At 41.8% G+C, this 13,821-nt stretch overlaps 1 protein-coding gene across 5 annotated transcripts in view; it reads right to left on the bottom strand.

Moving 5' to 3' along the window:
• LOC113998852 (heat shock transcription factor 2 binding protein) overlaps positions 1–13,811 on the bottom strand; it is a 30,185-nt gene extending 16,374 nt beyond the window's left edge. Inside the window, exons 1-5 of one of the 5 annotated variants that reach the window (XM_027741897.2) lie at positions 13,712–13,798; positions 13,258–13,353; positions 11,539–11,689; positions 7,041–7,144; positions 2,888–3,037 (exon numbers count right to left, since the gene is read on the bottom strand). In XM_027741897.2, coding sequence (XP_027597698.1) covers positions 2,888–3,037; positions 7,041–7,144; positions 11,539–11,620 — 336 coding nt within the window. In that variant the 5' untranslated portion in view covers positions 11,621–11,689; positions 13,258–13,353; positions 13,712–13,798. Of the gene's footprint in view, positions 1–2,887; positions 3,038–7,040; positions 7,145–11,538; positions 11,690–13,257; positions 13,354–13,711 lie in introns of all 5 variants that reach the window. The other 4 variants (XM_027741898.2, XM_039380222.1, XM_027741894.2 and 1 more) reach the window with 4 other exon arrangements.
• Positions 13,812–13,821: the final 10 nt, after the last annotated feature.

Genomic DNA, 13,821 nt, shown 5'->3' with positions numbered 1-13,821 from the left:
TTATTCCTTTTTCTAAAGCCAGTGAAAATTTTAATACCTTTTCAAAATTACTGCTTTCACAATACATGCAAAGTTACTGATAACATGTATTTATTCCTCCACTGCTGCACATTCACCACATCAAAGACATTCAGTTGCTGTGGGGTGACTCCAGGAGAAACAGGGCACAAAAAGCAGGCTCAGCCAACACTCAGTATCTTCTGAAGTGATGCTGTGGTCCCAGAATAACAGCAATGAAGGGATCATGGGCAAAGAGGATGGAAATAACTGCATTTCTGCACGTGCTGGATGTAGTTTTTATACTTATATGGACACCACACCTCAAAGACGGTAATTTTAACACAAGCAGTGACCACAGTTCAATAAGCAGAAGGTGCGAGAGGAAACGAAGAGAGCCTACTATGAAAATACATATTCACACAGGAACATAAGAGAGTAGTAAGCACACTGAGTAGTTGTTATTTTGCACAGAAAACAGGGAAAACCTTCTCTGCTGATCTCCTGAGGTGCCACTGGTGTCGTCTCTGCTGAACCTCTTGTCCAAACAGCCATTACTTCACTAGTGCTGAGGTCCGAGGAGCTGCAGCACAGACCCATCAGGTTTATAAATAGCAAACATTGCATACTCTGCACAGTGTCTTATTAGCTTGACAGTATTTTCATGAGACTGAAGAATGTCTCACCCACAGACATTGAGATAAGGGCGGTTCTGAGAGCAGCCATGAAGGTGCCTGAGCTCAGATGGTGCATGAACCCTTTGCTGTCCATGTAACTGCTGCGTGAAACCATCAGTTAATATGAGAAATTGCTACCATAAAGTCATTTGTCACCACAGCAGACAAATGAGGTAGCAGAACACCTTGCAGAATCCCAGATCTCTCAAGCTGAAGCAAGCCTTAGTGTCATTCTGAAATCAAACCTTCAGGCTGCATTTCCCTGCGAGAACCTCATCATATCTGGTTGAAGCTTTTTGAATGACATCTAAAACAATGTCATGGGAATTAATTTACTACTTTTTTGGCACATGCAGGTAGGAAGCCTTGAGAACTCTCTCTCATGCTGCTTCTCTGGATGTTTCTTCAAGTTCTCCCTAGGAACATTACACATGGGCAGAAACGGCCCCCAGTGCCTTGAAAACTTAGTTGTGCCACATTTCAAATCTGCTGCTTGAGTTTTGATTTTCCCAGCCCATATGGACACAAATGGTGTACTGATCACTGACACCATTTCAGTCCATTTGCATTACAGGACTGTAAGAAAGACCTACTTCTGTATTGCTCCAAATACCAAAAAAAAGCTTGGGCATTGTTCCCTAAGGCATGAAATGATTCTGAACTGATGCCACCTTCCCCACGCACTTAAACATCAGCATCCATTTTAAAGCACTCTTGGTGTTCTCATCCTTTTCTGTGGTTCATGGCACGTTCTCAGGGGAGGGGGAAGATGCTACAGGCTGTGAAACTTGTCCCAAAATAACCCAAATCAAAAACTCTGTATGACAAATTTCCCATCATCTTTTAATGACCTGACTCATTGCCAGTTATAATCTGTGGCTGACACAATGCCACACAATCCATTTATGTTTTCCTAGTAGTCTTGTTGCAAACCCAGGCACGTTTTTTACCACATTATGTGCACCATCACAAGAAAACGAAGCCCAGAAATGTTGCCATGAGCTTCACCAGAAGTACAGCAGTTCAACGAGCTCTAATAGTTGCTGGAACTGACTCCAGGAGAACTATTTTGCATTTCAAACCAACCTAAACCCCAAAGTATTGCATCTTCACAGTTATGCTTTTTATGTTTATACAAATCTTCAGGTAACAGTTTTGTTTTTACCTAATTCTACTGAATTTTAATACCTAAGAATGCTTTCAACAACCTACCTTTTGTTGTAAAATTTATCTGCTTTATATAGTGTTTTAGGAGACTTTTTTCCTTAGTAACTGCTGCTGCTTGGATCTTGACTCACCAGAAGTTATCACCAAAAGGCATCACTGTACAGCTTTCTAATGTCCAATATTGTTGTAATTGTATTTTGGTGCATCCAAACTAGAACACCTCTTACAAACACACTACTTTACGACTTACTATAATGAACTAATCCTATTCACTCAGCTGCTCACCATGCTACTGAAAAATCAAGCCAGAAGAAATTGTGGCTTCAGTTCACTCAGATTAAATACAGCAATTCCTTCTCATGTTGGCTGTGTCAGGAATGAAAATCATATTTTTATCAGGCTTGTTCCTCTGATCCCTCCTAATTCCATCAGCTCCACTTGGCAGTGAAACTGTGTTAGTTGTAATATTACCACTGTCATCAACTGTTGTTGTTTTGGGGTTTGGGTTGGGTTTTTTTGGGTTTTTTAAATAATCTACCTGTCCAGATTTAACATTGAAGATTTAATCAGATCCCCTAGCAGCCAGGCTCTCTTAAATGTCCAAGAGTTATGCAAGTATTAAGGCAGCACAAACACTTAAAGTAAGTTGAGAATCGATGGATCTGTCTTCCTTCCATGGAAATAGCTCCTCCAAGGTCCCTACAGGCATGGAAACTCCTGCATATGCCCAGGAATTATTTTCTCCTTCTGTTAGCTCGTGAAGATATTTACATTGTGCTGGCTGTAGCCTTGCTTCCAGTTTAACTGTGTGTGGTGGAAAACAGACAACCCTTGTTTGGAAATGTGAGAATTAATTACTGTATTTATTCATAACACTTCATAACTCCAAAAATTCTTAAATGAGAATGGATGAACATGCAAACCAGGAAACATTCTTGCTGTCCAGAGTTTCTGAAATATATCCTGAAAGTGTGACACACAGTAAGGTCCTTATTTTAAAGGCCTGACAGCATTAGCAGGGGTCAGCATTCACCTGCCATACTTACTCCTCCTAGAATGGTTTTCACAGCCTCCTCGTTGCTGGACACCCCCCACAGCAAGGTGCAAACAGCAGCCCCCATCTCTGTGCAATACTCTGCCTGCTGCAGGAGCTGCTGCTTGGCCTCGTTCAGCTGCTGCCGCAGGTCCAGTTTCTCCTGGAATAGCACAAGGAAATTTTGGTTGCACTTCCTATCAGCCACAAGTTTCCAGCCTAAGGGACAGAACAAGACATCATGGCCATATATGAAATGGAGGGACACCCAGAGCAGTGGCAGACACGTACCTTCTCCCCTGAGCTGTGTCTAAGCAGCTGTGGAGGCTGACAGTAACCAGAAGCCTGTCCACGAGGTCAAACCAAGTGACCCCCTGAGACTGAGTGGCACCCAGACAAGCCTGATAGGAGAGTCATCTCCTCCTGAGCAAACAGCTCCATGTCTCCTCAGGAGAGAGGGGATTTCAGCATCAGGGGACAGCCTTCCCTGATACCTTACAAGAGATACTGGAAACATCTGACAGGAAGGGAGGGTTGCTCTGTTTTTCAAAATTCCTTTAGCCAATATGGCTAGATATCTAGGACAAATACTGTTGTCTCCTCCAAATTTTTTCTATTGGCATACTCCTGATCAGCAAAGTAACACAGAGTCCCTGGAAAAACATATCTAAGGTTTGAAGTTTGGAGGGCCTTTCATATCAAGAAAGCTGAGGCACCACTGTGTATCCATCAGGCTGGATAGGGCTCTGAGCCACTGGTCTAGAGGAAGGTGTCCCTGCCCAAGGCAAGAGGACTGGAACTGAATGATCTTAAAGGTCCCTTGCAACCCAAACCATTCTGTGATTTTATGATTCTATCATCACCTAAGTGTTTCAATTTGGCAGTACTTTTTCCCAATCACATGAGAAGCTGGCTGGAAGAATATCCTGAGACCGGGTATGATTCCAGGTCTCACTGCCTTCCAACCAACTGCCACAGGGGTAGTGAAGCTGCTGCACTTCTCAGCTTAGAGCCAGCACAGACAGGGAGAGCCAAGCAGGGATTCTGCAGTCTGTGGTTTCTCAGGGTGGGTGGGAGCTCCCTGCTGTCTCCAAGTAAGGTGGTATTAGACAGTGCTGCATGGAAAGACAAAGGCCAGTCAAGAAAAATTATGCTAATTCACATATTAGAAGAGAGAAAGAAAGAAAGAGAGAGAGATTTGCAGATCACACAACATCAAAAGAACAGAAGGATCTTACTCTGCCCACTTTACAGACATGGGATTTTCAGATTCACCAGAGAAAACACCTTCCTCAGCCCAGCCTCCCCAGCGTGTTTGGATATCAGGATGTGAGAAATGAGAAGGAATCTTTTCTGTGTAGACTTTGAAAGCACCTAAACAGAACAAGACTTTCAACCATATATTGTCATCAAGATTTTAAAATCGTTGTCTTGTAATTTTGGGGGTTCACCTCAATGGTTTGTGAGAGGGTTTGGAAAGAACAGAAAAGCAAACTCACCTGAAAATGTATGTAATGTGATATCAACCAGCACAAAGCTGCCTGTTCTCTGTCTGTCAGCAATTACCTGCTGAGCCCCCTGATCACACCTGACAGCCTGATTTGTGCTGCTTTATCGTGCTGCTAATGGAACACGCAGGCGAGGATTTGTAAAGTTCAAATTAAATTTATCGAGTAGATTTCTGTGCATATTTACTCTCTGGAGTCTCTTTCACCTTACAGATTAACACATGCAAAAGACTGACACTTGCTGGTGATTTCAAAGGCACAGTCTCCCAGGAAAAGTCTCTTATTTCTTAATATTCTGATCATTTTTAAGTAAATTGGCCAAATTCTGTCTTTTACATGACTCACTGCCAGGCCTATCAGCTTTTCTGCAACCATATGAATCAATAAAATGTCCACAGGCATCTTCCTACCTAATCCCTATATTCTCCCTGTCTTTCCCACACTGTCCTTTCCTTAGGAAAATGTATCTTTAATACATTTTATTTGCATTTTGCATTTGGATGCTAACAGTGAATAGTAAGACATAAAACCCAGTAAATACCAAAGCTAGATCCCCCAACAAGGACGTAAAGCCAGCACAAGAAATGCCAGAATTTTTAATAGATCAAAAACAGCAACAGAACAAAGATATGAGGCAAGGGAAACAAAATAGTACATTCAAGAGCCAGGAAAATAAACGGAGCCTGCAAAAGCAAATAACCAACTGGAAGCAACACTCCTGAGAGTTCACAGAACAACCCAATCCCTGTGCTGTGCAACACCACCATCTTCAGGAAAGGGTCAAGGCACAAGAACACAGCAGTGCCCAAGTATGGAACTACAAAAGGACAGACAAAGAAGACATCACCCAAGAATAACATGTGCACTTCAAGTTTTGCTCAGTTTCAGAAAGCACAGCAACTCCCTGATCAGCGATCCAGCTCTGCACAGAGACTTTGGAATGCAAAAATGTTGATTTATGATGGTCTCAGAAAAGGACACTGCTCAACCAGAAAATGCATTTACTTTATGTTTGTTTCAGTGAATCATTTCCTTTTCCTTCAGAAGATAAATATTTAGCAAATAATGCAAAAACTTTATGGAAGGATGCCTATAGCAGAACAGCAACCAAATGAAAAACACCAGGCAAGTGATTAACAGGACTAAAAATCACATATATACACACACCATCTTCTTGTAACCTGAAGAGCTAAAGGACTTCACATCAAAAGCACAATCTGCTCATACCTTCCTGGCACATAACAGAACCCATTGTCTAAATGCTATACTGCACAACAGCAAAGACATGAAGAGAAGAGCTTTGATCAGGAACACCAAAACAACTACTCTATCCATGCTTTAAGCAAAACTCATCCAAAAGAAAACACAAACCCAAACCACCTGCCATTTATTTTGTAGTGTTAACAAGATTAATGGGTGGGACCCACTTCATTAATATCTAAAGCAGCAACAGTAAATCTTACAGGGATTTTGTCCTGGATGGTTACACAGTTGAGGCTGTGGGTGCACAGCAAAACTGTGTATCTATTGCTGAACTGCAATAGCTACCCCTGCTTTGAAGGAATATCCAGATAGACAACTATTCCATCATACCAAACTTCATTCCAGAATGGCTTGTCCATGCAGAAGTTCACTAAAACTATACGTCCAAACTCTTCATTTATTCCTTTTCAAAAATGAAATAATTTCTGCAGATTCATCTATCTCTGTGCAATCTCAGCTGTAGAACTCCAACAACACCAGCTTCTGCTGAAGATGGCTCCAAGGAAATGAACTTTTGCAGCAAATAATCACCACTGATTCTCACAGACACCCATTTGAACCCTGACTGTTTCACAGAAGACCCACAATCAGAGAAGTCACTGTCTTTGTTATTCCTTCATTGTTCTGAATCTCCTCTCTCATAATCACTAAATACAATATTGACAGAGCAAAAGGAGCCCTGTAATTGCTCTTTGATTCGCAGATGTACATGGCAATTGGATCAATATGTGCATTGAGAAAGACTACTAACACCAAAAAAAAAGGGTGCATAGCTCACAGAAAGCCAAAGAGGGGCTGGTTTCGTTCTGTACATTGCATTGCTTAAATTATCTTCTATTGTCCTCTTTGAAAATACGTTATAGTTACATTAAAGTCAAAAGAACTGATTCTGTGAAGTACATTTTCATACCAGCTATACCACAATCTTCCCAAATACCCAACGTTTTACTTCGGCATGTTCGTATAAACCAAATGCTTGGGTTTTAATGTCACATACACCAAAACAAACCCTGCCAAGAACCTGTATTTCGACCCCACACAACCACAGCCCACATAGTATGGACTGTGAGAGACTCATGCAGGTATGCAGGAGTTTTGTACCTCAGTGGTTCCTCTGTTTGTACACTCTGACTACTTTTTGGGACTGCATCCCACAGTATTTTGCCTAGGTACAATACTGACTCTTTTGCTTGGAAATACCAAAAGGGGAAAAACCCATCAGCTATGAACTTTCAGGTTCATAATTTCCTCACCACCTGACTATATGGATAGAAGTCCCAGACTGCTTTTCATGTTCATGTCACAGAATAAATCCTCAGTCTGAAGAGCAATCATTACTGCTTTTATCATTAAAACTCAAGCACAGAGATACCAATATTATGGCAGCAAATCTACCTTCTTCTCTCTCATGCAATCTGCCTGGGCCGTTTCCAGACGGGCTTTGAAGTGTTCACAATCCATTCTCAGCTGCTGAACTTCCTCCTCTTTTTTCTCCAGGTCTGTGACAGGATAAAATCAAGACAAACGAAGTGACACATTATGACCAAGGGGCTGCACTAAGGAAAAGAGAATCCACCAAGTGCAGCTTTCCCGAGGTGCTGTGGCTGTTTGCTTGTGCGAGATCACCTCCCCGTGGCTAAACTGGGATCTCACGATTTGCCACATCACAACACTTCTGAGCAAGTAAATGAACATGTTTCTGATTTAAAAATGGGAAAGACTGAAAGAATCACATCCAGCTGTAAAATAGAGCGTGCTGATAAGGTTTGTTAGAATTTACTAATTTTTCTGCTTTGTTTTAATGATGGTTTTCATGAAAATTCAGTGAGTGGAATTTCACTCAATTCAGTAAGTATACTGAAAACCTAAGAAAAATACCAAGATCATTCAAAAGTGTGTGTTTCAATATATAACATAAAACTTCTATAAACAGTAAGAATGAAATGCAACTCTTCTAAATATTTTAAATTAATGTTTATAAAGTATTATAAGTAACCTATTCTACTGAAAGATGTCCCTGCCCACAGTAGGGGGTTGGAACTGGATGATTTTTAAGATCCTTTCCAACACAAACTGTTCCGTGATTTTATAAGCTATTTAAACTTTATGTCAGTTATAAGCAAAATTTATGATTCCCTTAAAAAAGTTAATTTTTTACATTATCAGAAATACATTCCAATTTAGACACTTTATTTTAGTGAAGAGAAATCAAGTTAAAAGTCTATTTCACCATCATGGTGCCAGTTTTAAAAAAAAATCACTTTGAGGGATATTTTTAACAATAGTTGTGTATTGTATTTTACTTTATGTTCCATAGTCCTGGATGATTAGTATTTATACTGAAATAAAGGAAATACGCTTAAGCAGTTCCAAAAAGTAATGTCCAAACAGCACCTACTGTAATTTTGGTTAGCTTAAAAAAAAAGAACAAGTTACAGCCCATTTTGAGCACCATACACTTGATCTTGACAGTTTGGTCTATGGCTTAATGCTTCACATACTTCCCCTTACACGTGGTCAATATTTTTTAATGCAGTTACCAAAAATCAAATGAAATCATAAAAAGACAACATCACTAAAAAATTATCCAAAAAGTCAGTCCCATTCATCTCTGACTATTTGAGTGTGAGTCTTAAGTAGCTGACAGAAAGATGTCTTGAGCCTGAGTGAACCTGTTTATCAATAGCAGCCAAGAACCTGTTTATTCTGGTCAGGTACATCCAGTGAAAGTCTCTTGTCCCTTCAATGAAACAAGCCCTCCTGAAAGAGAAGAATCACTTCCAGCCTTTGAGAGGATGGAATCCAACCTGAATCCAGCCAGTAGACATACAAAGGTGCCACATCCTTCACTGTCAGACTTAAAAGGTCCTGGAACAAAACCTGAGCCAGAAGGGGAACAATATTAACTACTGAGTGTTAACACAATGTAACCTTTATTTTCAAAAGTGCTTCAGATAAAAAAGGATGTGTCAACATCCTCTAAGGTATCGTGATGTTTTATGTCGAAGGAAGAAAGAAGGATAATACTGGAAGCTGCTGAAAAGAGCCCTACTTGTCTGTGCCTCATTCCTGGAAACTCCCCTACTATGCCCAGTCAGCCCTCCCAGCTGCACCTTTGTTCCAAAGAGAAAGAAGCAGCTTTCACTATCAGCTTGGGTGAGCAAACAAATAAGAAACGGAATTCTTATACAAAGAGGAAATATGTAACTTTGCCACTGCAGTGGTAAATCAGGCTCTGGGAAGAAGTGGCATTTGCTCCTGAGACAGACAGAGACTCAACAGTAGAACAAGGCACTGGGCACAAGAAAGAAGAGGAGGCCACATTTCAGGTGTGAAGTAGACTCATTCTCATCCATGCAAGAGATTTTCTGGACCAGAGATCGAATCTCAAAGCTCTGGGACGTGGAGAACATAGTACAATTAGGATGAATGCTGACAAGTGATGGAATTCCAATTCTTCTGATCCAAAAGCTGGATCTAGGTTAAATGCTATTTTTAACACTTCCCCGGTAGACTGAGTTCACAGAATCACAGAATAGTCAGGGTTGGAAGGTTCCTCAGGAGATCATCCAGTCTAACCCCCTGCCAAGGCAGGGTGACCCTGGAGCAGGTGACACGGGAACATGTCCAGGTGCGTTTGGAACGTCTCCAGAGAGGGAGACTCCACCAGCTCCCTGGAAAACCTGTTCCAGTGCTCTGACACCCTCCAAAAAACTTCTTCCTCATGTTGAGGTAGAAACTTCTTGTGTTTTAGTTTACGGCCATTGCTCCTCACCCTGCCGCTGGGAACCACTGGAAAGACTTTGGCACCATCCTTATGTTCCACTAAACATAACACAGAAAGATTTTTGGAACTGTTTTTCTAAGTTTCCTGGAGCCAAACACTCTCCCTGAGGAGGGTAGCCAGAACAAAACACACCTTATTTTTTCTAAATGAACAATTACCCTGACAAAAGCCTTAATGAAGACCCTGACACCAGCCTGAAAAGTAGGTGTTGGCTGCACCAAGCACTGCCAGCTCAGATCTCAGACACCTCTCAAGGGAAGCTCCCATAGGAAATAGGTATCCTACTGACCCAGACACACCAGTAAAACATGCAAAGATCTCAAGGTTTCTTCAAGCTATTCAAGACTCCATCTGTGTCACAACCAAATGGGCCAGAGGTGTTGAAAGTCTCTGACTATAATCTGTAGTTCTTGAGGAACATGAGACTTTGCCAAGAAGAGGAGGAACTCTGTGTTCACAGTGCTTAGAAAACTGCAACAGCTGATCTAAATCTGTGGAGAGATGTACAAATCACACATTAGGCTTCTGCAAGAACAACATGAAAAACATCAGAAGCTGCCAGGACTCCTGCAAGCTTCACATGCCACACCAAGAGACTGTATGTAATAAGCAGCACCATTCTGAGAGTGAAGGCTGCTTGTGTCCCTCTTATATCCAGCCTTTTGTGATCTGTATGCTCCAAAGCCTGCTTTTGTCTTATGGCATGATGCAGAGGTAGGAGCAGATTGGAGCAGCAGAAATCACCACTTGACTTGTCCAGTTGCAGGGGCAAACAATGGCCAGAGCCTGAACAAATATTAAATGACCTCATTAACTGCAAGAGAAAACTCTGCTGTGACAATATACTCTGTAGAGTTCAAAGGCTGACTCAGCCTCAGGTCCTCCCCCTGAGGACCCAGAGAATGCTGGCCAGACAGCAGAACATTTAAGGAAGTCTTAAAATCCCCATGTTGATTCCACAAACCTGCTGCTAGAAGACCCTGACAGTGTCTCCTTGATGTTTGGCACAAGGAGCGTAAGAAGGATCAGTGAGAGAAATAAGCAGTTAAAAGAAGGATCTGACTTAGTTGAGGATCTTGAACACTTAATGCAACTGGAAACAAGGTCTTGATGCCTTGCAACAGCACAAAAAGAACATTTCCAGATCCTACATCTCTGCTTGTGACATGGATGACATGTCAACTAGCAGTAGGAGAGGTGGTACAGCCTTCCCATCTTTGTTAGGATTTGATGGCACGGAAGAATCTTTCCAAAATGTGGATCATTGAGACAGCTGGAAGCTCTGCCCCAATGTTACTCGGTCAGAAACAGGCCTTGGGGGCTCTATCTTACTCTTTCCTAACTAGCTGTAGCAAACTAATTTTCCATTTATCACTTGATATTCTAGAAGAGACAACACTCCATGTAATCTGTCTCACTGCTTGTCCTGTGTCTTTTCAGGCAAAACCAACTCCTAGGACAAGAGCTGAACTGTACAGCTGCATGGAAGCTACAGGCCAGGGATGGAGCTGACTCCAATTTGGTCCTGATGGCATGTTAGGAATGGCGTAATTGTTAAAAAATTAATGCACAGAGAAACATAACACGGAGAAACTGCCTGTGCAGACAGCAGTAAAAACACTTTTATTATAGTCTTCAACTTTTTTTTTATTAATAATATTTATAGTAATAGAAATATGCACACTAAAAAACAAGATAGGCCAAATACAATGATGTTGTCTCTAACTTTTTATCCACTGCTATTTACCATCATTTTAAGCTTTTATTTTTCTGTGCAAAGTGACTTTTTGAAAACTAGCATGCTTTCACCTTCTCTCAAACAGAAAACATTTTTTTCCTGATACAGCTCCCCTTACAGCCTCAACTAAGTATGTTTTTATCCACAATAAAATATTTTTAAAGATTAATTTGACATATCTGATTATTTCTAATGCAGTCTGTAATTTCCTTCACTACAAACACATTAATTTGGTGAAGCAGCCACTGGACAGCAGAGTTTAATCTGGAATAACTCCACAAACTCTACAACTATTTGTAGGGGCACAGTAGTTTGTTCTAAGTAGTTTGGGCAGAAACTGTAAGAGATTGTAACATGGTACTACTCACTTGATTCAATAGCATCCAGTTTCTGGAGTGTCCCCAGGATATCTCCATTCACTATTTTGGGTAAGAAATCCCGCAGTTGCATAACCTCAGTTGTCAGCCTTTCCAAATCTCTTCTTCTAACTTTAACAAATTCCTCTTTGGTCTCAGCCTTCTGAAATAAAACATCAAAACAAAACAAAAACAAAGAAACCGAGAACCAAACAGAGACGCTGTTACAGCCTTGCAGTGCTTTTCTGCTTGAATATTTTTTCTATGACAAAAATATTCCTCTGTGTGACATAATTTCAGAAATTCATAACCTTTTAAAAGAGAATAGTCCAGTAATTAAACCCAAAAGTCCTTGAGATGGACCCTTTGCTGTAATCTAATTTTCCCCATTCTGGCCTAAAGTAAGTCATATTACCTCTCTGTGTGTTTCTTCACCCAAAATGTGTGCAATGCACCCCAGAATGCTGCAAAAATTAACACATAGACATTTTAAAACGTGAGCAGGCATGTGCCAAGCTGTTGTTTCATGACTCTTGCAAAATATGATAACTCAGTTTTTTAATTAATTCAAATATTTGCAAGATCCTCAGTCCTAAATTACAAAAACTCTTCTGGAGGAAATTGCACTTTGTCAAATGAATTTAGCTTCTGTGAAGAGCGAAAATTATTTGCAACCCAATCCCACATAAATAATTTAAACCCGAGGTAAGACAGAAAATGTTTACCGGTTTCCTCTTCTGCCAAGCTATTGCTTTAAAATAATTTTAATTCCATATTCCGACGGAATGTGTGTTAATCTTATAGAGCAATTTTTGTACCAAAAAACTCCTAAATTCTAATTTCTGATGTAGACGCACATGCACACCGCTGGATCTTAAAAAGACTGCCACATACACTGACATAAGATAGGTTTTAACGTGTTTTGACTAAAACGTCAATCACATAAGCTTTCAAAAAGCAAGATTATAACATATCTTAGTACTGTTTTGTACTTGACTGAGAATTAGACAAACGGAGGTCATCCTTTCCAACCATTCCCTATAAGTCTGTCTTTCTGCTTCCCTACTTCCTGAGGTTAAACTTTTCCTTTCAGTTTTGCTTCCTACTCTATTTCTTTCCCAGCTCTCTTTCAAAGCCAGACAGTTTTGGTTCAGAACAGGTCAGTCCCACCTTTCCTGATTCAGAGATATCAAAACTGCAATGAAAATATGGAAGATTTTGCTTTCAGCTGGAATTACATGCTCTAAGTTGCACTTAGGAAGTGCCTGTGGCAAAGTGAGTACGGTCAAGCACAACCACGTGACGTGACCCAAGAAAAATGCAACTCATTTATGTCTCATGAAAGCATGGAATAAGCACGTGGCAACAGGACTTTATAGAGGAAAACCATCTGCATGTCAGCAACCAGGAAGGACAGAGACAATTCAGTACTGCTCAGAATTAGGGAGCACAATTTGGTGCTTAAAAGCATAGAAGTAGCTCTGTTCACTTGCAGAAGCTAAACTCAAACAAAATACATTGTAAAGTACTGGGACGGAGATATGAAATATATGGCAAGGAGAATATTCTGATTTACAGTTCCCACGGTAAGCAAACATCTTTGCAGTGCTGCAGCTACAATGGACAAGTTTTATTTTCTTTGCTTAAGCAGCTACTCAGCATCTCCCTGCACTACAAGAGCGTGTTAAAAGCAAACACAGAAAACGGGAGAGTTTTGTGCCCAGTTCTTACAGTAACACCAGGTGCCTGGATATAGATTTGACTCCAGTCCTCGCAGAGCTCTTCCACGAGGGTCAAGTCACCCAGTTATGCATCTGAGGTCACAACCTGCGTGGTGTGAATCCGGTGAAGGGAATTCCCCTTCCCTGTCTGGCAGTGGGATCTGAATACGGCAGAGCTCCCAGGGAAGGGAATCCCCTTTCCCCACCTGGCAGTGGGATCTGAACAGATCCCAGCTGGCGATGGATACCCGGCATGGAATCGCTGCCAGCCCTTTCTCCACTCACCCCCCGCCACCCCAGGCTGCCACTGGCACCGCTCCACAGCCCCTCACCGCGCTCCCCTCTCCCCGCGGCCCCTCAGGGCCCCACAAGGCCCAGGACGCCACAAACACCTCATCGGGACACCCCACAGCGAACTCCGGGCCGGGCTCAGCCCCATGCTCCGGGCGGGCCGCTCGCGATACCTGCGCGTCGCCAGCGAGGCCGGCGCAGCGCCACATCGCGATAGAGGCGACAGCGGGGACAGAGCGCCGTGCGGGGGGGCGGGAGGGACTGAGGCCGGCAGGGACTGAGG

Source organism: Pipra filicauda, unplaced genomic scaffold (assembly GCF_003945595.2).
Source record: "Pipra filicauda isolate LSUMZ 115617 unplaced genomic scaffold, ASM394559v2 scaffold18_size4552066_pilon, whole genome shotgun sequence".
NCBI lineage: Eukaryota > Metazoa > Chordata > Aves > Passeriformes > Pipridae > Pipra > Pipra filicauda.
This window is presented reverse-complemented; position numbering and strand designations above follow the sequence as displayed.